Source organism: Lissotriton helveticus, chromosome 11, assembly GCF_964261635.1.
Source record: "Lissotriton helveticus chromosome 11, aLisHel1.1, whole genome shotgun sequence".
NCBI classification, from domain to species: domain Eukaryota; kingdom Metazoa; phylum Chordata; class Amphibia; order Caudata; family Salamandridae; genus Lissotriton; species Lissotriton helveticus.
In genome coordinates, this window is record NC_136072.1 from 731,050,005 (window position 1) to 731,073,337 (window position 23,333).

Genomic DNA, 23,333 nt, shown 5'->3' on the forward strand with positions numbered 1-23,333 from the left:
AACATTCGAGAAAGTTTCTAGCGAACTCTGAGCTTAGCTGGCAAACCCAAAAATTAAGTCTAGTATCGACAGTAGTAGACCTAGTTAACGTCTGGCCTAGGCCTTTACTGCTGTAGGTACTATTCCAATGCGCAGAGCCTATTGGGAAAATAGGAGCTACACTACAGGACGAAACGCATTGGCTGGGTCTTTCCATATTTGAAAGAATTGGTTTGAAAGTAAAGAATCTTTAAAACTGTTTTGGATTTCCTCAAAAAAGTTGGGGATATAATGGGAACTGTCGGATCAGAGATCACAACCAGAGACTCTGGATCTCTGATGAACACTTGTCATAGTAATGAAAAGCTTTAATTTCTGACTTTTTTTTTTCTTTTTTTTTTACAAAGCAACTTTTCTGTTTAGCGCAAAGAATCAGGGTCTTTCACTGGCCGCTAATAACTGTGTCCAAACATTACAGTAGAGACCTTCAAAAAAAGTACAGGGAGAAATTCTAGGTGATTCCTAAAGCATGGGTACTCACAAACATTTTCCTAAGGGCCGCAAAGTTTGGTCTGGGATGTGACCGAGCGTCGCATCGATACCAGCAGGGTGGCGATCTGGGCGGGGGGGGGGGGGTATAGGGAAGCAAAGCATATACATCTAGTGGCTGAACTGCACAATGTGAAACCTGAAAACCTGGTAATATTCCCAGCTTCCCCACTTTACCAAATTGAGTGATGCTAGGCAATTTCATTTCACTTTTCCTCCTTTTTCTTTTATTATCACATAGAAGAGGACCTCGAAATACATTACTTCAGGGTGTGCTCTGTACAAAACAACCTCCTGTGTATTATTTGATAAACTATAATGTTGTTCATGTATAGTAGGCCACCCTAAGAGTGCACATAACAACTGACTTTCTTAGTTAATTATCGCATTGTTGTCATTGTGCGGGAAGAATCTATATTTTGCGGGAAGAATCTAGATTTCTAAATTCATAATTAAAATCTATCACTTAAAAAATGTCTGAATGCTCTGATATACTACGGTAAAATGGTTCTGCATGCCCATGAAATAAACTTTTTGAACATTTGAAGAACGCTTGTAATATTTCGACACTTTTGCTGCAAGATGGCTTTGAAAATTAAGGTGCTCGTAAATTAAAGTGGTGCAGGCCAACCTAGTTACTGCCTTTCTTTAACTTCAATTAACCTTTAAAGGCTTGCCTGTAGTCCAGTGCTGCTGTTGATCAGGGGGCTGCATGTAAAAGTCAAGAAGGGAGCATGGCGCCCCGTGATGTACTTTTGTGTAGCACTGCGACAGAGCCAAGCTAGATGGTGAAATTCAGCAAGTTTTCTGGACCTGCAAGGTATTATCCTACTGTTCACCATAAAGCGTAAGACTTCATTGGGTCTTTCATAACTGTCATGTACTTGAATCTTTTACCCATTGTTATTTAAATAGCAGTCAACCTAAATATTATATAATAAAGGTCAGACATTTTTTTATTTAGTAGCATATTCTTTTAATTGTAATCTGCCTAAACCTCAGCCACTTAGGTGCATGTACTCCGATGTCCACTATCCCTTTGGCCACCCTAGTTAATATTCTGAGTGCATGTTGTGAGTGAGGAGGTCCTTGAGAGCGCTGCCCTATTCTCTTCAAACAACTGCTTAGTTGGTATTTTTTGCTGTCCCTTCCCTAGATGTTCGCTCTGCAAAACCCTTTGGCATCCTCTCCTTCTGGCTTTACTATACCCTTTGCTTTTACGAGTGTTCACCAAGGAGAACTAATGTGTTCATAGCATATTTTGTTGTAGGTACACATGTTCTGTGTACTCTTGCCATCTAGTTTTGGACTCTGTCTGCAACTTGTTTATCTTCTAAGGGTTCTCTTGGGTCACGCAGTATATTGTGACAACTCCTGGTGCCTGCATTGCACATCGGCACCAACTCCATTTTAGATTTGTTTCTTCAACAGCCCAGTTCGGGCGTGACTACCAGAGCACCAGGATCGAGGCGCGCTTTGACCCTTTCTTCCACCATTCCCGGTCTTATTTCGACACAGATTAGAGCACAAAACATACCACTGTGACTCTCTACTGAGGCAACCACAAAAGACTTTTCACTGCCGGACCATTGGCCCTGAGGATTCGACTTTACACTTTCTCCTTCGAGAATGCGCAGCTGGTAATGTAACAGACTCCATTTCTACACTGCTCCCACTGTAACGCAAAATACCCCTGGTCTGAACACCACCAGGTGATTAATTTGTTTGTCGCCTCAACATAACACCAAGTCCTAGCTGGCATTTAAGTTCAAAATGACTGTCACAGAAGGGACATTCGCTGGGCACATCATAAAATGTCCAGACTTCCTTTGGAGCATTTCCCAGACATCTTTGGGTTAGGAAACACCTGATGCCAATGACTCAGATGGCCTTTCGGACATTCCAACCCACCAGTAGTGCCCGGAGGCGTTTTTTTCCCTCCCAGTTGAGATAAAGAGCAGGAACAATCCCACCTCACTGTTGCAGCAACAGGACCATGCACACTGACAATGCCATGGCGGTGAGTATGGCAAACAGTCATACCAAGCTCAACAAAATCGCGTGTGGCAGGGCACCACCTCAAGGGGGTTGGCTATTAGCCCGCCGAAGTTGAGCCAGCCTTCCAGGGCACCACATCGGTCAGGTTTAACTCCTAATTAGCCAACGGATCTAGTACCCTCTGCATCCACAGGCTTTCAACATTTGGACCAACTTTCAAGTCTAAGATCTTGGCCTTCTTGGCACCAAATACCGGGGTCAAACGGCAACAGGTTCCAAGGTGCCGCCAGCACCAAAAGCCCTCCCAGAGTTGACACCTACTTCAGTGCAAAAACACTGGGATCTACCTTGCCACCGACACCGCCAAAATCAAGGGTGTCGCTTTAGAGCCCTTACCCTTCAATGACGAAGACCAGCAGCTCCGAAAGCCTTATGGACTCAGGCAGCCAATCCTTGAGACGGTACATCCACCCATGGTGGTCAACACTCTACCACCTAAGCGGAAGTTGACCTTTGAGGAGGACTTAGCTTTAGCATCAGAACCAGTTCCCAAATAAAGAGGCGCAAGGGCACCTATCTCATCCACTCCTTCCGCCTGAGTCCAGGCAAAGGGAAGAGGAACCGGTAACAGAGGGAAGGGCTATCTCGAACGCAACTATACCTTGGCCTTAAATGCAGCCGACACTAGTTCGCACAAGGAGTAAACACATCCTTATTCACCTACATGCATGACTTTGTATCTCAGGATTTAAGTTTGAGGTTCAGCAGCACCTACTCAATCTTCTCTTTGAATATCATTTGTTTGGCCCACAGGTCTACCAAATGTTAGAGGAGCTTAAAAAGGATACTGATATGCCTAAAGCCACGGGAGCTCTACAAACCACTGGTCAAATGGGGTCCTTTCGCAGGCAGCAATACTTTGCAGAATGTAAGACCACCTCCCTAAATGCGGGCTTCTACCAAAAGCAACAGCAGTCCTACTGGCCTTACACCTCTAGACGTTCTTCACGAGGGGGATATAGAGGCAACAATAACAAAGGATGTTCCAGTAAGGGTGCCTCCACCACTACTAAACATTGACTTTCTACTCCGCCCTCCAAACCACATAACACCTGTTGAGGAGAGAATCAAATTTTTCCTGCCAAAATAGCAAGAAATCACCTAGGACAATTGGTTTCTAGCCATAGTGTAAAACAGTTACGGTCTAGTTTCACTCATACCCCCCACATATAACTTCGCACCTCATGCCCCAGCAAAGACTCCTTCTAGAGGAAGAAGTACACACTCTCCTTCAAAAAGGTGCCAACAAACCTGTCCCCTCACAACACTAAAAGAATGAAGGAGGGGAATTACTTTAAGTGCATTCCTATTCCCAAAAAGGGTAGGTCACTCAGACCAATACTATATCTCAGACCTCTCATCCAATAGAAAGTGTCAGAACACTTCTACTTGGTAACAACCCTTCAGGATGCATGTTCCCCACATCCCCATTCACCCAACCCACAAACGCTACCTGTGCTTCCTGGTAAGTGGCCAGCATTACTAATTTTACGAATTCAGTGTTTTACTATTCAACATAACCACCAACGTAGAGTCTTTACCAAATGATTAGTGGTGGTTGCGGTACATTTAAGATGAGGGGACATTCGCATTTTCCTCTATTTGAACGATTACCTGATCAAAGGCTCGGTAAACGACAATGCCTCACCCATACACAATCCGTTCTATTTCTACTTCACACCTTAGACTTTACCATCAACCTCACCAAAGCGCATCTTTTCCTTCTGAAGATTAAACTCTTTCCAGGGTCAACTCTCAATTTAGTTACAGACAAAGCCTACCCCAGCTAGCAGAGGCATGACTTTTCAACAGTTGGGCCTTTTTTTTCATCCGAATAGTCCTCTACCAGTCAGGACAGTTGAGATTTCTCGCCATGATAGCCTCATGTATTCCCATAGTGCGCCATGCCAGGTTGCACATGCATCTGCTTCAACAATGCCTTGCAGCCCAATGGTCCGCAGCTGAGGGTCAGATGGAGGATCTAGTGTTGGCAAAGGCACGTGTTCATCACTGTCTGCAATGGTGAAACAGCAACATCCTGTGGTTCTGCCTTTCAAAGACCCTTTACCACAGGTCAACATCTCTGCTGATGCATCACAAGCGGGGTCGGGGTGGTCTTATTCTCACAGCAGTACATGTGTTGTGGACCCCACAACAGCAGGGCTACCACATCAAGTATTTCAAAATCCTAGCAATACATCTAGTTCTTAAATCCTTCCTCCTTCAGATACAGGGCAAGGTAGTACTAGTTTGATCCAACAACATGACAGCGATGTACTACCTACAGCAGCAATGCGGCATCCTTTCTCTCCGCCTTTCCCTTGTAGCTCAAACAAGATTGAGGCCATTTGTTACCCCACCCACTTGATAGCAGAGTATCTTCTGTGGGTGGATAACAACCTGGCAGATGTATTCAGCAGGTCACCAAGAATTCCACAAGTGGTAACTCGATGCCCAAGTACTGAACAGCTACTTCAAATGCTGGGGAACTTCTTAGATAACCTGTTTGACACCCCAGAAAATGCGAAATGCCCAATCTTCGCCTATAGGTTCCCAGAGTCTATGGCAGTCGTCTCCAGTCTCTTCTGCAGTAAGAGCTACTTAAGCTCAATGAAAACCTTCCTGAGCTTCTGATATTATTAGCGTTGTAAAAATGATCACAACGAAACAAGATTACATTAGTGGCCACTATATGCAAGATTACCAACCATCATCTTAGTTTATTAAGCGCAGTTGCTTGGAGTAATATAAAAAGGCTTTGTCAATGTGTCATATCCCTACGCCATTAATACAACCACAGCTGCAATTTCCCTGGCCCCAAGGTAATATTAGTATTAGGTTTCCCCAATGCCATATTGTTACAGGGATTCTGCTCAGACACAGAACTGTGCATAGAGACTTACTGCAAAAACAGCTAAGCAGTGTAGTGTGAAAAAAAAGCAGCAAAGGGTAAAATGGCGTTTAAACTCCTAATAAGCCATGCTAACTTAACATGCACGCAGAAAGAGGCCCATAAACCACACTACAATGATTCATCACTGCAATATCATCTTCACCTATATTTTGAAAATTCAACCATATTCAGCCAAACAACGCCTTCTGATTTTTGCAAGTACACACATTTTCTTCTCAAACATGCTTTTAAACTTTGGTATACGTTTGTTAAATAAACCAAACAAAAGCTTCTAATGTAGTATGCTTGGCTACTAACACAAGAGAGCCACTTGCACATAGCCAGGGAGCTACCAGTAGTTCAGGTGTTAATCGTTGGGGGAACCAAATCCATGGGCCATGTACTATGGATGAACTGTTCAGGAAAAATTGCTTATGCTTTTCTGCCTTTCCCACTCATCCTGCTGGTGGTGCGGAAGAAGAGGCAAACATTCAACACTTATCCTTGTGGCTCCGACTTGGGCTAGACAGCCTTTATACTCCACTCTACTAAGTGTCCATCAGTTGAATAGAAAAGCTTTCCAGCAGAGCAGATCTCACCAAAAACCAGTGACTGATCGGACATCCAGGCCCAAACAGCTCAACCTAGAGCTCTGGTCCCAGAGGTCCTTGAGGTTGGTTAGCTATGGTTCCCACAAAAGTGCATTATGAACATCTTCAAAGAAGCACGCAGATCAACTACTCAAGCTTTCTATGCAGCAAAATGGAAATGCTTTGTCTGGAACAGTATACAAAAGCATATAGATCTACAGCTCTGTGGTGCAGGACATCATATGCTATCTCCTTCACCATTAACAATTAGGGTTAGCTTACTCCTCCATTATACATCAGTTAGCTGATTTGTGTAGAAGAGAGCACTCTTCCTTGTTGTGTACACTAGTCCTCAAGGCTTTCAAGGAGGGCCTCAACCATCATTCCCTCAATGGTGCCACCTGCCCCTCAGTGGAACCTGAACATAGTTCATACCAGATGTATGGGTCCCCCTTTTGAGCCAATGCTTTCCTGCCCTTGCATTCCTAATGGCTTTGACCTCAATTAGGCACTTTAGTAGGCTGCAAGCGCTCACATTGCAGCAGCCCTACATTCTGTCCACAATAGAGATTTAATATAGACAAATCCCAAGTTCCTGCCCATTTCAGCCACACTTTAAAACTCCCAATTCTCCAGTATTGGGGTGTCTTTCATAGATTCACATGCCTGAATCATTCCCCGTCGTCGGAGTGGGAGTCACACGGTACATAAAAAAGCAATAATATGCAATAATATCCTTAGAAAAACTTGGTGACAACCAACCAGGAAGTAAAGTCGCCCCAGCTACCAGTGAAAAAACTTCCACACTCATGACTATCCTATTCATTTTGTATAGACCAAACTGCAGCCAATCTGGCAACAGCACCCACCAGAATGTACTCCCCAGAGGCTCAGGCTCTCAGATTTTCTACCGCACGTCATGTAGAGGGAGTCTCCCTGAGCTCTGCTCAGTACTTCTCTTTTTTCCTTCAAAATCCTGGTTTTAGGATGTCTTCCTCTAAGAAATCTTTATTCAGGCCTTGTGACTCTGTGGTAAGCTCTGGCTTTTCAAGGAAGATCCCCACAAGAAATGCATCTACTGCCTGTGCCCAGACCATCAGGTGAAGGACTGCAAGATTTGTAGGACCTTCCCTCAGAAGACCCTCAGGGACAGAGAGGGCTGCTTACTTCTGTGGATACAGAAGCTCAAGGAACATGAGGATCCACAATCTGAGGTAGGCAGTATTGCCTCTGGATCTACTACAGCTGCTAGGAAGAGAGCTCTGAGGAAGTATTTTCTTCTCCTGGGGCTAAGGTTGCGAGAAGGCAGCAACCTTCTAAGGGGTCAGAAAGGTCTACCACTACTAAGGCTACTCCCCCTAATAAGAGCAAACCTTTGCCTTCAACGTCCCCGAAAAAATCGACCAAGAATTTACCTCCGAAAACAACTTCTGAGAAGACTCTGCCTCAGAAGAAGACCCTATCGTCGACGTAGACGGTCCCTTCGTCGACGAAGCAACCCATCGACGCAACATCTATGTCTACGGTAACCTTTTCTTCACCTAAACCTGAAATGTTAATGTCGACGGCGTCTTCTCCGTTAACGATGGTCTGTCTCAGTAAGACGTATCTCGTCGACGAAGGAATCTACACCTGCCATCGTCGGCGCCCCGTCGACGTCAAGACCTAAGATACCTCCTTCGACATCATCGTCGACGGGCACTTCATCGTTGTTGACGACCTTCTCGACGTCGACGAAGCCAACATCGTCGACGGTCAAATCGGCGACGAAAACTTCGTCGTCTAAGGCTGCATCGTCGAAGGCTGCATCGTCGTCGAAGGCTGCATCGTCGTTGAAGGCTGCATCGTCGTCGAAGGCTGCATCGTCGACGAAGACTACTTTATCGTCGACGACCCACTCGTCGATGTTGTCATCGTCCGGGCTTATGCCTCCGTCGACGGTTCCTCCGTCGACGCCACAACTATCTACTTGTATGCCAATGCAAGTTTGGTCACCATTGACGGTTTTTACATCTACGCCGTCTACGGCGAAGCCTTCAGTATTGCAAAGGCGCGATTCTGGACTAGAACCTTTATCTCCATTGCACCTGTAACCTTGTATAGTACCTTTACAGGTCCCTGAAAAATTACTTGATTCAGAGGACAGTGATGAAGACTCTGATTTGGATGGTAAATTTGGAGCAGCTACAAGTCCATCAGAACTACTCATCAAATACCAGGAAGAGGATCAAGATGATCCACCTTCAACTGAACAGGTGAGGTCACCCATCACTAGTATTCCAATGCCCAGATGCGGGTTTCATTGTTATCTAATCTTCAGCACATGCTCAATGATTATTACCGGCGTTTTCCACCATCTGAGTCCGCGGATTCGGTACCACCTACCCCTGTGGTTCAAGCTTCCACATCTGAATTCAAGTCGCCAACACCTCGTTCGCCAGAAGCTTCTCACCAACCTGAGGAACATCAATCATCAGAAGATGAGGAGCGTGAGGAAGGTGAAGTGGATGACCGATCCTTGTTGTCGGAGTGGGATGACTATCAAATCCAGACACCTTCTCCTTCGCCTCCGGCTCCTGCCGATTCACCTCCTTTGGAAATTGGTGGTTTTCACCTTCTTATGGAAAGAGAGACTCAACGTTTCCATATCTCCATGGAAACTTTGGAGGAGGACTGTTTCCTCTATGACTTCAAGGACCAGCCGAGGAGACAAGTAAAGACAATTACAATTATTGAATTCATATGGAAAGAGGGCCTTAAGGTGATGTCTACTCCTGCATGTATCCCGCCAGTATTACCACGTATAGATAAAAAATATAAGGCTCCGGAAAAGACCCCAGCTTGCCTTATAGGTCACCCAAGACAGATTCGGTGATTGTACAAGACGCACAAAAGAGGTCCAGAAATCTGTTATCGCCGAGTACAGCCCCGCCTGATAGAGATGGCAGGCGTCGAGATTCTATTGGAAAAAAGGTATCTACGATGGCAGCGACAATGGTCCGAGCTGCCAACTCCTTGGCCATTCTGGGTCGTTACGACCGGCAAATGTGGTCTGACATCTCACCATACATTAATATGCTTTCTGAACCTGCTAAATCTGAAGCTCTTAAGATACTGCAGGAAGGAGAGAGAACATCAGCCGAGATTATAGACTGTGCAGTAGATGTGGCTTCTACGGGATTCAGACAGCTAGCAGGGGCTGCCGTCCTACAGTGGCAGGGCTGGCTTAAGGCGACTTATTTTCGCCAGGAGGTGCAAGCGAAGGTGTTGGATATGCCCTTCGATGGAGAAAAATTGTTTGGCCCACAGGTAGAAGACGCCTTGCAAACAATTAAGAAGGACACAGAAACAGCAAGGTCCCTTGGCACCATACAATTTCGAAAGCCGCCCTTTCGGGGTGCGAGAGGACGTGGATCGTCCTCTAATAGAGGAAGTTATGGTCAATAGTCTTCCTACAGGTCTGATCAGGGAAGTCAGCGCTACCAGTCCCAACGTTACCAATCTTATGGCCAGCGCAACACTACTTCTCCCAGAATAAGAAAACGCCTGCCTACCGCGGAAAAGATTCCAATAGGAGGCAATTAGTGTCGCCACCTGCCACCGCTACTGCCACAGTCCCATGTAAAAATTGGAGGAAGAATCTCAAAGTTTTACTCGAGTTGGTCCTCAATAACATCGGACAAGTGGGTCCTAGACATTGTGGCCAGGGGCCATGCTCTTGAGTTCGTAGAATTTCCTGCAAATGTCCCTCCAAATGGTCCACCTCCAGCTCATCTCAAAGAGTTGTTTTCCCAAATCAATCTGATGTTACAAAAAGTAGCTATCGAAAAAGTCCCTCAAGGACAGAGAGGAACAGGATTCTATTCAAGGTTCTTTCTCAAAGAAAAAATCCGGAGAATGGCGTCTGATTCTAGACCATCGTTCCCTCAACAAGTATTTGATTGTTTCGGATGCTATCGCTTTAGGAAATGCTGCATCTTCTTTCGACGGGAGAATACATGGCCACCCTGGACCTTCAAGATGCCTACTTCCACGTTCCCATTTTACCCCGTCACAGGAAGTTCCTGCGTTTCAGAGTGGCTGGCAGGGATTTTCAGTTCAAAGTCCTCCCCTTTGGGCTACGATCGGCACCCAGAGTGTTTAAAAAGGTCTTAGCTCCGGTAGCAGCTTACCTCCGACTGGAGGGAATTCAAATATTTCCCTACTTGGACGATTGCCTTATCAAGGCGAGTTCCTTCTCAAACACAAACATCCATGTGCAACGATGTCTGTCTCTCTTCCAGTCGTTGGGACTCTCTATCAATCTCAACAAGTCACGCCTTGTTCTGTCCCAAAAACAGACATTCTTGGGAGCAACCTTGGACACACATCTGGTCTGTGCTTTCATATCGGACTAAAGACTAGAAAGAATACAAAACATGGCTCAAATGTTGTTGTCAAGGAGGTTAGTTTCAGTCCGACAGTTAGTCTTTTCTGGGAATGATTTCTTCTTGCATCCCGTTGATTCCAAATTGCCGCCTCAGAATGAGGCCTCTGCAGGAAGAACTCAACATTCAATGGCTGCAAGTCTCGGGTTCATTCGAGGATCCCATTCACATCACTCCTCGGATGCGAGAAGCTTTTCTCTGGTGGATCCAAGACAAAAATCTGCAGAAGAGATGTACATTCCTTCATGACGCACCGAGTTACATGATTACCACAGATGCATCTCTCGAAGGTTGGGGAGCACATCTTCAGGGGCTGAAGGTCAGTGGGAGATGGAATCCTCAACAAAGGGCCTGGCACTTCAACATGCTGGAGCTAAGAGCCATCTTCTTAGCTCTCAAATCCTTTCGAGCAATCATCCAAGGGGCCACAGTATTGGTGCGCACAGACAACACCACAAGTATGCACTACTTAAACAAACAGGGAGAAACAAAGTCGGCTCTTCTATCTCAGGAAGCCCAAGAAATGTGGACATGGGCGATACAACACAAGATCAATCTCTTGGCTGTTTATGTGCCGGGAATTGCAAATGTGCTGGCAGACACCCTCAGCAGATCAACGGTGTCCACCCACGAATGGGAGCTACATCAAGCAACAGCGGATCGGATCTTCCAACAGTGGGGTCATCCTGATCTAGATCTCTTTGCGACCAAGAAGAACAGCAAATGCCTGTTCTTTGCAAGCTGGCATCCCCACAGAGACTCTCAGGAGAATGCTTTTTCGATCAACTGGTCTCAAATATTCGCTTACGCTTTTCCTCCGATCCCATTGGTTCCCAGGGTTCTTCGGAAAATGAAGAGCCATGTTGCCTGATTCTCATCGCCCCCAGGTGGCCTCGCCAATACTGGTTCACCGAATCTCCTCTCGATCCAGAATGGGCAGATCTGCCATCCGGATCCAGCCTCTCTGAAGTTAGCAGCTTGGCACCTGAACACCTTGAATTCGCACATCTGAATATCTCTGCAGATTGTCAAGAGGTGCTAGCTAACGCACGAGCTCCTGCAACGATAAAAACATACAGACTTAAATGGAAACGGTTCTGCATTTGCAACATTGAAAGTTTTACTGGTGGCCATTTTAAGGTACAGCCAAGATGGGACCACTTTTTATTCTTCAAGAATAATACAACAGTTCTTTGAAGGACTATTCAGAATGTTCCCTCCGGTACGTCGTCCACCTCCTTCATGGCATCTTAATGTAGTGTTAGCGCAGCTCATGCGCCATCCATTTGAGCCAATTCACAAGGTGGATTTCAAATGGAAGGTATCTCTTCTGCTGGCATTGACTTCAGCCAAAAGAGTCAGTGATGTTCAAGCCTTCAGTCAAGTCCACGTTCTTGCAATTCACATCCAATTCTGTGATACTAAGTACAAACCCAAGGTATGCCTAAGGTGCCTTCGGGTTGTCGCCTAAATGAACAAGTTATCTTAAAGACGTTTTTTCCTGATCCGCAATCCCCTGCGGACCGGGCATTACATACCCTTGACATCAGAAGGTGTTTGTAATTCTATTTGCAAAGGACCTCGGTCATCCGCAAATCTGATCAACTGTTTGTTGCCTATGGAATGATACGACAGGGACAAGCAGTGTCTAAGCAAACCATAGCTAGATTGATTTCAGCAGCTATTGACTTTTGCCATATACAAGCGGGAAGACCTTTACAAACCACGCCAAGAACTCATTCTACAAGAGCTGTTTCCTCCTCAACTGCTCTCTTTGCTGGAGTTCCCCTTCAGCAGATCTGCAGAGCAGCGACCTGGTCCAGCAGACATACTTTCACCAAGCAATACTGCTTGGATGCTACCAGCGAGGCTGATTATTCAGGGGGTTAAGCAGTCCTTCGCAATCTTTTCAGATAAGGTGAGCCTCGGTTTTCCCTCCTCTATACTGCTTTCTAGATGCTTATTCCATACTTTTTGGGTCTCGCTGGAAATGCATCCTGCAAGGATGCATTTGTCCAGCTGGAGACCAATAGCGATCAGTCTGGGGGGGAATGAGGACAAGAGGGTGCACGAGCTTGGATTCGTGTGCGCGAACGCGCACGTCGCATCCCGCAGACAGACACTCGCTCACACACACACGCCCCCTCCCCCACAGTCACACACACGCACTCCAAGACACATACATACACACGCACACACACATACACAGCCCCCCCGCACCCGCACGCGCACACACATGCGCTGCCCGCCCCCCCCCCCCCCCCCCCCCCCACCAGGGCGCAGGGTAGGCTCCTGCCTGCTCCGGTGCTCCAAACACGGCTCCAATCGCGGCTCTTCCGTGGGAGGCGGGGTAGGCTCCCGCCCTCCTACTTCCTGTTTCCTGTTGTCGCGCCGGCCTGCCTGACTTCCTGGTCGCAGGCCGGCAGAGTAACGAGGATGTTTTGCGGTATTTATTTATTTATTTAATTATGCATTTTTATATAGCGCAGACTTTACCCGGAGGCGGTATTTATTGATTTATGTATTTATGCATTTTTATATAGCGCAGACTTTACCCGGAGGCGTCAGAGCGCTTCACATTAGGAACAGAAATGAAACATAATGAGAAACATTACAAAAGAACAGGTTGCAAAAACATACGTTACTTACATAAGGTAATAGTGACAATTGTGAGCAAACAAAATACATGAGGTAGTAAAAACTATAAGCAACCAAAAATACATGAGGTAGTAAAGGTATTAGTGACAATCGTGAGCAAACAAAATACTTGAGTAAAAATTGTGAGCAACCAAAAGTGCACAAGAGGAAATGAAAGTGACAAGTGTGCAGTTATAAGAGAAAACAGAGTATAATTAGAGGTATAGTCCTGCAATAAGTGCTAGACACTCAGGCTCAGGAACAAGCGTTACATGGGCAAGGTGGCACTTGTGCAAGTATCAAAGGCAAAGACATGTGAGAGGTAGCAGCCGTGTGTTGCAAGGGCAGAGTGGTGTGTGCATGTTAGAAAAGGGCACCGAACACCAGTACATGGAAAATACTGCAAAAAGGCAGACCCTCCAATCACAGGCATACACTGGGAAGGCACTTCCATGGTCATGGAAAGTAGAAATTATCAGTAGTGGGAAGTCTTCCTCACAAATAGCAAGAGGACGTGAATTACTTTTGGAGGTGTCTCTGGAGGAGGAGAACTTTGAGGTCACTTTTGAAGGCCTGGGAGGAGGCGGTGGTCCGGATTTTTTTGTCCTCTCGCGGTTTGTAAATACAAAACATATTGCATTACAAATGCTATAGGTATCACATTTGCGAAAGTTATAACTATTGGCATTGTAAATGACGAAGCTATTAATTTAGCTATTTGAAAAAAAAGAAACATAAATAAAAACGTTGCCATTTACAATACCAATAGCTCAAACTTTCCTAATGCGAGACCTATTGCATTGCAAATGCTTGTTGTTGAGTACATTATCATGTGACTGCAAGTTGATCCATGCATATATGAATATTGGCATTTTAATATGTAACTGTATATACTGGCTATGTACAAACTATTCTACAAATGGGGTCTTCCAAGCATTATTTTGGTACTGCTATCTACTCTGATTCAGGCATGTGAATCTATGAAAGACACCCCAATGCTGGAGAAGAACAATAGTTAGTTGCCTGTAATCTGTGGTTCTCCAGTATTGGTGTCTTTCATAGATTCACATGCAACCTGTCCACCTCCCCTCAGAGGCTTTAGGCTTGGGAAGTTTTAGCTTCACTCCTGTGCGAGAAAATCTGAGAGCCTGAGCCTCTGGGGAGAACATTTTGGTGGGTGCTGTCGCCTGATTGGCTGCAGTTTGGTCTATACAAAAGGACTAGGATAGTCATGTGTGTGGAAGTTTTTTCTCTGGTAGCTGGGGCAACTTTACTTCCTGGTTGGTTGTCACCAAGTTTTTCTAAGGATATTATTGCATATTATTGCTTTTTTATGTACCGTGGGACTCCCACTCCGACGACGGGGAATGATTCAGGCATGTGAATCTATGAAAGACACCAATACTGGAGAACCACAGATTACAGGTAAGTAACTATTGTTCTCTTTCCACAACCATATTCCGTGACTGAGAGAGCTCTCCACATTTTAGATGTCAAGAGGGCTCTTGTGTACTACATTCATAGGACAAAGTCTTTTTGTTAGGCAGACCAGCTGCTTGTGGCTTTTAGCAACTCTAAAAAGGTAAGCCTATTTCAAACAGCACTTACCCCTCTCCCCCTCCTGGCACCACATCAGGGCACCAGCTTGCTCCTGGCCACGCCGCGCAGCGGATCTCGGCGCTGCCGCGGTAGAACCATTACAACTCTTGCCGCCATTCCCTGACGCTCGCGGAGGCCACGCCCCTTTCCCGGAGGCCATGCCCACCGCCGTACCTGTATATAAGACGCTGAATACAAACGCCTTTTGTATTTTATGATAGATCTCCTGAGGCGGAAGCAGGGAGCGCGACCTGTATAATTTTAACTATTTGAGAGTCACTTGTGTGTATTTTATTCACTTACCCCTCTCCCCCTCCTGGCACCACATCAGGGCACCAGCTTGCTCCTGGCCACGCCGCGCAGCGGATCTCAGCGCTGCCGCGGTAGAACCATTACAACTCTTGCCGCCATTTCCACGCCTTATTTTCAGAGGCCACGCCCCCCTATTGCCGGTCACTTCCCTATAAAAAAAAATGTGCATCTTCCATACGCGCAGCGGACGAGCGCAGCGGGCGCGACGTTTGCGCGCCAAAGGCGCGCCTAAGGCAAGCCTGTCTGCGCCCGTCCGCGCCAAGGTAGCGCCATGGGCCAGTTATGCTGCCTGTCATGGCCCCACACCTCTGGTTCAGCTTCCTTCTGGTCCCCCCTACTCTAGAGAGCTCATACAAATAGGTAAGCACCATACGGAAAAAGGAACATTTTCCTTGTTACACACGTCACAACCAAGAGCCGACTTTTTGTGCGATGACCTTTTAAAATGTGGGCTTTTGAATGTTAGGTCCCTGCCTAAACACAGTACGGAGATCCAACTCTTGATTGACACTCACGAATTAGACATCCTTTTCATGACGGAAACTTGGACTCGCCCTGATTGTTTGGTCGACCCTGGCTTTGCGTGTCCTCCTGGGTTCAAATTTATTCATTCTCCTAGGCCTACTGGAAGAGGTGGGGGGTGGGGGGGAGTCATTTTTAGAGCACCCTGCAGCATTAAGGCCTCACTTTAGACCCTACTATAGGTACTGAGCTTTTAGGTCTAGCACTTCAGGCCCATTCCGGGACTACTGTCACTGGGATAGTATGCTATCGCCCGCCAGGGGCGTTCAGTCTTCAACAGCAAGAAACGCTACTAACTACCCTGACTAATCTCACCCTTTCTCATCACAAGCTACTTATCCTTGGTGACTTTAATCTCTGGCGCAATGGTACCCTTGACTCGGGTCTTGGTAACCTACTTCAAGCCTGTGAAAGTTTCGGCCTCTCTCAACTGGCTAGTAAACCCTCCCACAAAGCGGGTCATCTCCTAGACTTGGTCTTTGCGGCACCAGACCTGGTGGCGATGGGGGAAACCTTACCTATGGACTGGACAGACCACTCACTCGTTAAATTCCTTATTCACACGAACGGCGGTCCTCACAAGGCTCCGGTGTTGATTAGGGATTTTAAGTGCAGAGACTGGAGGGCTCTTACGCGTTTGCATTCCACCGGTGAGGTGTTCCATATGGCTCAGCTCTTTAATGAGAACAAGAAAATTGACGAAAATTACACCTCTCTTTGTACCAAAATCACTGCGGTCCTTGATGCCCATGCCCCTTTAAAAACCCGCAGCTGTAAGGGTAAGGACTCCGCCCCCTGGTTTAATGACGACCTAAAAAACCTAAAACAGGGATGCAAGCAAGCAGAGAGAAAGTGGAGACGCGATTATAATGATACCTTTAAAGAGGTGTGGAAAAATAAGATCCTCGCTTACAAGAATCTGATTAAAAAATCCAAAACAGAATACTATTCTTCCCTGATCTGTAATACCACCAACAATTCCAGGAGTATTTTTAATATACTAAATTGCGTCACCAACCCGGATTGTTCCAAGAATGCGATCGTCCCATCCCAAGACCTGTGCGATAACCTTGCTGTCTTTTTTAAGGAAAAAATTGAACTCATCCTTAAGGACTTGGAAATTCCCCAGGATCTCGCCCCTCCCTCCGACCTGAGACCTGGCTCTTCGGTGGACCGGACGGCTGGCCCTGTCACGGCTAAGAAGGAAATGCTACTCAAGTTTCCACCACTTACATATGAGGCCTTCACTAAGCTGGCCAGAGGGATTGTCTCCGCGTCTCCTCTGGATCCGGTGCCTCCCAAAATTTGGAAGGAGTTTAAGGATGAACTATTCCCCTCTCTCCACCAAATTTGTAACCAATCCCTAGTGACTGGCACCGTTCCAGCCCAATGGAAACGGGCGTTAGTCTCTCCTTTGTTAAAAAAGCCTTCCCTAGACCCTGACTGCTCAAAAAATTATAGGCCCATCTCCCTGCTGCCTTTCCCTGCCAAAGTAGTGGAGCGGTTAGTTAGCAACACCCTCTCCGACTATCTGGAATGTCATCAAGTACTAGATGGGGACCAATTTGGTTTTCGGCCTGCCCACGGAACCGAAACAGCCCTTATCACTGCTATGGATGAGCTTCAAAGGCGTGCAGACAGAAGGCAGGCAGCGTTCCTGATCTTGCTTGATATGTCTGCCGCCTTTGACACGGTGAACCATCAAATACTACTGAGGCGGCTGTTTGAGGCAGGAGTAAGAGGCACAGCGCTGCAATGGTTTCAATCCTTTCTGCAGGACAGGCAGCAGGCAGTATCCATGCCACCTTTCCAGTCAGCCTTCTCCCTGGTAACGCATGGGGTACCTCAGGGCTCAGCAATTAGCCCAATACTTTTTAACTTATACCTCAGACCTCTAATTTCACTCGTCAAAAGTTTTAACATCAGGATCATCAATTACGCTGACGACACGCAGCTGGTCCTCTCCTTGGAAGGAGAGGACTCAACTTCTGTGGAGGTCCTACACAACTGTCTGTGTGACACGTCTCGGTGGCTACAAGACAATTCCCTTCAGTTAAAGGCAGGGAAAACGGAGGTGCTCTTTAGTGCCGGAACTAGGATTTCCCGACCGTTTCCAACTAACTTTTGGCCCCCGGAAATAGGGTCCAATGTACGGCCGGTGGAAGCAGTCCGCAATCTAGGGGTTATGCTGGATCATAGGCTCAGTATGGAGACGCATGTTCAAAAGACGTCTGCCTGCTGTTTTACTATCCTTCGTTCCCTAAGGAAAGTTCTGCCCCTCCTACCCACCCATGCCCAAGTAGTTAGATGCACCATCCTTAGCAGGTTGGACTATTGCAATGCCCTCCTGCTTGGGTCCCCTGAGTTCCAGCTGGACAGGCTCCAGAGGGTTCAATCAGCAGCTGCTAAGCTGGCTCTGGGGCTTCCAAGAAGATCTCATGGCCCGTCCGCCCTGGCAAATCTGCACTGGCTGCCCATAAGACAGAGGATACAATTCAAGGCCCTCTGCATAGTCTTTAGAGCTCTCCATGGAACTGGCCCAGCCCCCTTACAATCGAAATTTGCCTGGTACACTCCTACATGACCGCTTCGCTCCTCTAAGGCTAAATTGGTAGTCGTGCCCAGATTCAGGAAAGTTCGAGCCGGAGGTAGATCCTTTCAGGTGGCAGCTGCCAGACTATGGAATACTCTCCCTGTTGAGGTTCGGCACCTCACTGAACTCCTACCGTTCAGAAGAAGGATTAAAACCTGGCTATTCCCCTGTTAACTCACCTGTAAGCTCACATTCCCTGTGAATTTTATTTCCGTCTCCTCTGATCTTTTCAGCGCCAGGATGCCTGCAATGGTGACAGTTGCGCTTTACAAATTCTCAAAATAATAATAATAATTGGGTTTCTCAAACTAGTAGCCTGTGAGTTACTGGTAGCCCTCTAACTACCTGTAAGTAGCTCTCTTGTGTGCAGCCCAAAGTAGTAATTTAGATGGTTTTTGCTTAGGGAATTAATAAATGTTTACCAAAATTGAAAAATGTATTTTGGGGACAAAAATGTGTATTTTCACAACTCAAAATGATGTTTGGAGAAAAATGGTTTACATTTCAAAATATATTTAAACTTGATATTTGAGTGCTAAATCATGCAACCTTGAAGACCTATTACTGATATTATTACCTTGATGCCAGAAGCATTGTGGATATGGTTGTTATATATACACATAAAGGCAATGAACATTGACAAACCCTTTTTACGTTACTGCTGGCAACCATGCCTGATGCAGCGAGGTGATCTTTGCTGATAGTCTAGTATATGTTGCACACTAAGGTAATCTTATGTGATGTGGTCACTATTACAACACTAAAAATGAGTAGCTCAGGATGATTTTCAATGAACATAAATGGCCATTCTTACAGAAAAGGTTGCAGACCCCTGTGCTAAATGGATAGTCGGGCATATTCAAGGCTGCTACCTTAAACCCAAGAATTCTTCCTGTATTTCTCAGGGCACTTGTCACACAAAAAACAGTCTGCTTCCATGGCTTTGCTAGGGAATATCCCTTTTGCTGATATTTGGAAAGCAGCCACTTAGTCAACCCCACAGACATTACCTAAACACTACTGAATGGATGTTCTTGCTAGACCGGAAGCTGTAGATGAGCAGACTGTACTAAGGAACCTATTACAGGCAGCTGCTCCATTCACATGCTATCCACTGCTTTAATGAAGGGATTGCTTTGCTGTCTATGTAGTACATGCGTTTCTACAGCAACACGTGCTACCAACTGAAAATGTTACTTGCCCTGTAAGCATTTTATTCTTAGTGTGTAGTGCTGTCAGTTCACATGCACACACCCACCTCACAGTGCACTTGTGGCTTAAATCTTTTTCTTTCTCTTCTATACTTAGTTAACAATGCACACGTGCACCACATTCTTATACCACTCCATACCACTCTCACCACTGAACTAAAAACAGTTTAAAATGAAGCCTTTACTCCTTATGCCTCCATTGCACATGGGTAGTCACCATATGCCTTGTGACTCAAGAGAATTCTTAAAAGAAAAAAGTTGCAAACGTCCGAGTCCAACACTAGATCGCAGCAGTATGTAGACAGGTGAACCTAAAGAACTACATGCTGCAGACAGATGCTTAAACAGGACGTACGTAACCTGTTCCATTCAAAATGTGGCAGAACCATCCAAGGAAAAGCAGTCTTTTATCAGGACCTATGCCAACTTTAACCTTAAGACTGCCACCTTGTAAGAAGCCTTTAGAGTGCAAGATTTAAGTCACCTTCTCAGCTAAGATTCTGAGCCAGAAATGTGCCTCTTATTTTCCCAGAGAGTGCTGATATCTAAGAATACTCCAACTACAGGGGAGGAGACTGATTAGTGCCTGCTTAGTATTTTTACCCCTTGGACACGCATTGCGGTGAGAATACTTGGGTTATTTTGAACTGTGATAATCTAAGCGCATTGAGCGTACTAGAGGGTGTTTAATTCATACCTGAGCCTTTATTCATACTACCATAGAAATTTGTACGTTATCTTTTAAAAGTAAAGCACTGTTATTGCGCTGGTGCGTGGTAGTTGAGTTCTGAGCTCGAGTACCACCAACAATACCTTTCTGTCAAGCTTAGCTGCTTGCCATTGCTGCAACAGTCCAGGGCTGTACTTTACACAGTTTGCAGACCCACAGATGGATTGACACCTTGACATCAGAGGTAAGTAACTTCAAAGCTAATGATTGAGGCCCAGTAGCTCTTGCTTGGCAAATGGGCCCCCTTGATTGGGGTCTGGCAGATGAGATTTATTTTCTATTATGATTATTTATACTATGCTGTACAATATTTCATTTGTCTACCTGTCCTTGTTGTTCTTGCTCTATAATATAGGCCTATTCCCATTTCCTATAAATATGTCTTTGGTTCATGTGACTTCACATTACCCTCCTGTTTACCTATGAGCCAGATGTCTACCTGACATCTCCATCAGACTGCCACCAAACCCTCATTTAGAAGTCTGTGATGACCTGAACTTTCTGGTTCAAGAGTCGGGAGCTGCATCTCAGGGCATGGAAATGAAGACCTGACGTCAGCATGCAGGAGTGGCACCTATGTACAGCTGTGCTGCGCTTCGAGGTGGAACAAGGTGGCTTTGGAATCTGATCGTGCCACCTACCGGTGCGAGGAAGCACCTGCTGGAAACCGTTTCCAGATCTAGTCTAGCGGGATTTCAAAAGGTGAGGAGTCTGCGGTTAGAGTAACCACCAGAAAGAGTGGTATGAAGGTAAGTAAATTGTTCTGCCTGATTTGAGCACATGGTTGAAGGCCATAAACCTTGAGCTTATGTTCAGCTGTTTGCAAAAGCTCATTGAAAGAGAGCGGTTAACCTCATTGTAATAGTCTACCAAAAAGTTGACAACCACATGGAGAAAATACCCTTCTTTACATAAAACATTGATTGCCACATGATTCTGGAATCTTCTGCCCTAAGAAATGAATTCAGAGTAACATTTGTTTGCACTGTGTAGAATGACTCGTTTCCTTGCATCATTTTCTAGCTAAGGCAACATTGAATTTGATATATTTGTATCTTTCTAGCAATGCAATAAATCAAACCCACACTGCCACTATACCACTAGGTTTGTATGGAAGAGGAAGAAAAAACAAAAATCTTTGTAAACATTACATCATAACATGATTGACATTTGAAGACTATTGCAAATTGTTTTGCAAACGTGTTGCTTTCCACAAAATGAAATACCTGCACATAATCAAAAGTATCTTTGTATCAAAATTTAAGCTGATGCATTCTAATTTATTTAGAATTATATTATGTACTTTTAGTACTCATTTTAAGCATGTTACTGCTCATATATCCAATCATGCACGTACTGTTTATTACATTCTCACTTCATTAGTTTAAGGGAAAACCAAAGTTTAAACATACATCCATTAAAACATGTTAATCTATAAATTGTAACACATTTGCGAATCCGTTTTATTGACCTAATGCTCACGAGTTTTCAAAGAATGTGCAAGTTCTCATATCTAGTTAAGTAGCTGCCTTCCTTTTCTATCATACTTCACACTAACAAATATATTTTGGATTTTTTTTAGTGTTGTCATGACTGGATCTTACAATAACTTCTTTAGAATGTTTGATCGAAATACGAAACGAGACATTACCCTGGAAGCATCTCGAGAAAACAACAAACCACGTACAGTTTTGAAACCACGTAAAGTTTGTGCAAGTGGCAAAAGGAAGAAGGACGAAATAAGCGTTGACAGTTTAGACTTCAACAAGAAGATTCTTCACACAGCTTGGCATCCCAAGGAAAACATCATTGCTGTTGCTACTACAAACAACTTGTATATATTTCAAGACAAAGTGAATTAGGGGCGGCAATCCTTGCAGGATGGTCCATTTCCTGCATAGTTGAGATAGTTGAATCTAGAATTTGTACCTGTAAAAGAAAGCGAGAGAGGTCCATAGTGGCACCCCTTTCCAGTGTTTAAAAATGTGCCATGTGACAACACATTTTTATAGCTACATGGAGAAAGCTCCGATGATCCATCAGCTGTGCTGTTCTCCATGTCTGCTAGCCATTTAGGTAAGGGTAGGGCACTTTTTAATTTAATGACTACTTGCACCATCTTGCCTAATGGACTAGATTGGACTGTATCAACGTTGGTTTACTCCACTTTTTTAATGCCTTCCATTGTGATGACGTCAAATCCAGTGAAAGCCTTCAGTCATGCTATGGGATTTAATTGTGTAACCTCATTACTGTATCATTTGTGGCCGCCCTTTTTTTATTAAATACAGCTCATCCTTGCTGTGGCTTGTAGCATTCCTCTCCTGGACTCCTTCCTTTTCTCAAGCTCCCAATCCACCCAGTCCTGGTGGTGGTGAATAGAATAACCAGCTGAAAGCACACAAAATGGGTCAGTTCGGAGGCGGTGGGGGTCTGTATTGCGAACAAATGTTTTAATGACAACTGACTGTAATCACTCCTTGCCATATCTGGCACAAAACAATAAAAATAGAAAGAAAAAGAAAAAACTACTGAAATAAAATTAAAAGAATGGAGAAACCTGTTTTTTTCTTCTGTTTTTAATCTATTTTTGGTTGAGATTTTTTTCCTGTTTCTGAAAATGTTACTTCTAATGGTGGTGATAACCAGAAACGAAGCAACAGTTTCTGGAAAAAAATTTGATTCCAAGCAAGCACATGCTTGTTCTCTCAGAGCATTTTTATCCAGGCATCACTTTTTTACTTTTTTCTGCATTTTGTTGGTTAAATCTGTATGGACTTTACCTGATATTCTAATGTGCATATCATGTGAGAAACTGTTATACTAGCTGTCATTCACATGCTGATTGTTTGGGAAACCTAGATCCAGCCTGCTCTGTTAATTAGAAATGAATATGGTTCTTCATAATTGTTGCAGTCGATGCAAGGCCCAGAGAGATTTCCTTTGGAGAGACTTCTCATTGCTCTAAAAGACCGGGATTACCTACAGGTAAGATTGTAGTAGCATAGGGTTAGTGCAAATGAAGGGAATGACACAGTGAAAAACATCCTCACTATTTTCAAACTGTGCCGAATCATCCCTGGGTGTAAGCAGTGGTGGTTGGGTGTTTTGGTGGGGCAAACAAACAAATGGCACCTGATGACCTACTTGAGCAACACATTTATACAAGACTTCCAGTAGCGGGGCATGGGTTGGGTGTTGGTGCCTCTAAATTAAGCATTGTGAACATAATC

General features: G+C 45.1%; 1 protein-coding gene across 1 annotated transcript in view; it reads left to right on the plus strand.

Moving 5' to 3' along the window:
• The window catches only part of PPP2R2A (protein phosphatase 2 regulatory subunit Balpha), a 511,441-nt gene extending 488,782 nt beyond the window's left edge, over window positions 1-22,659 (plus strand). The window contains exon 10 of the mRNA XM_078666610.1: window positions 21,683-22,659. Within this exon, the coding sequence (XP_078522736.1) occupies window positions 21,683-21,962 (280 nt within the window). The 3' untranslated portion in view covers window positions 21,963-22,659. The remainder of the gene's footprint in view (window positions 1-21,682) is intronic.
• Window positions 22,660-23,333: the final 674 nt, after the last annotated feature.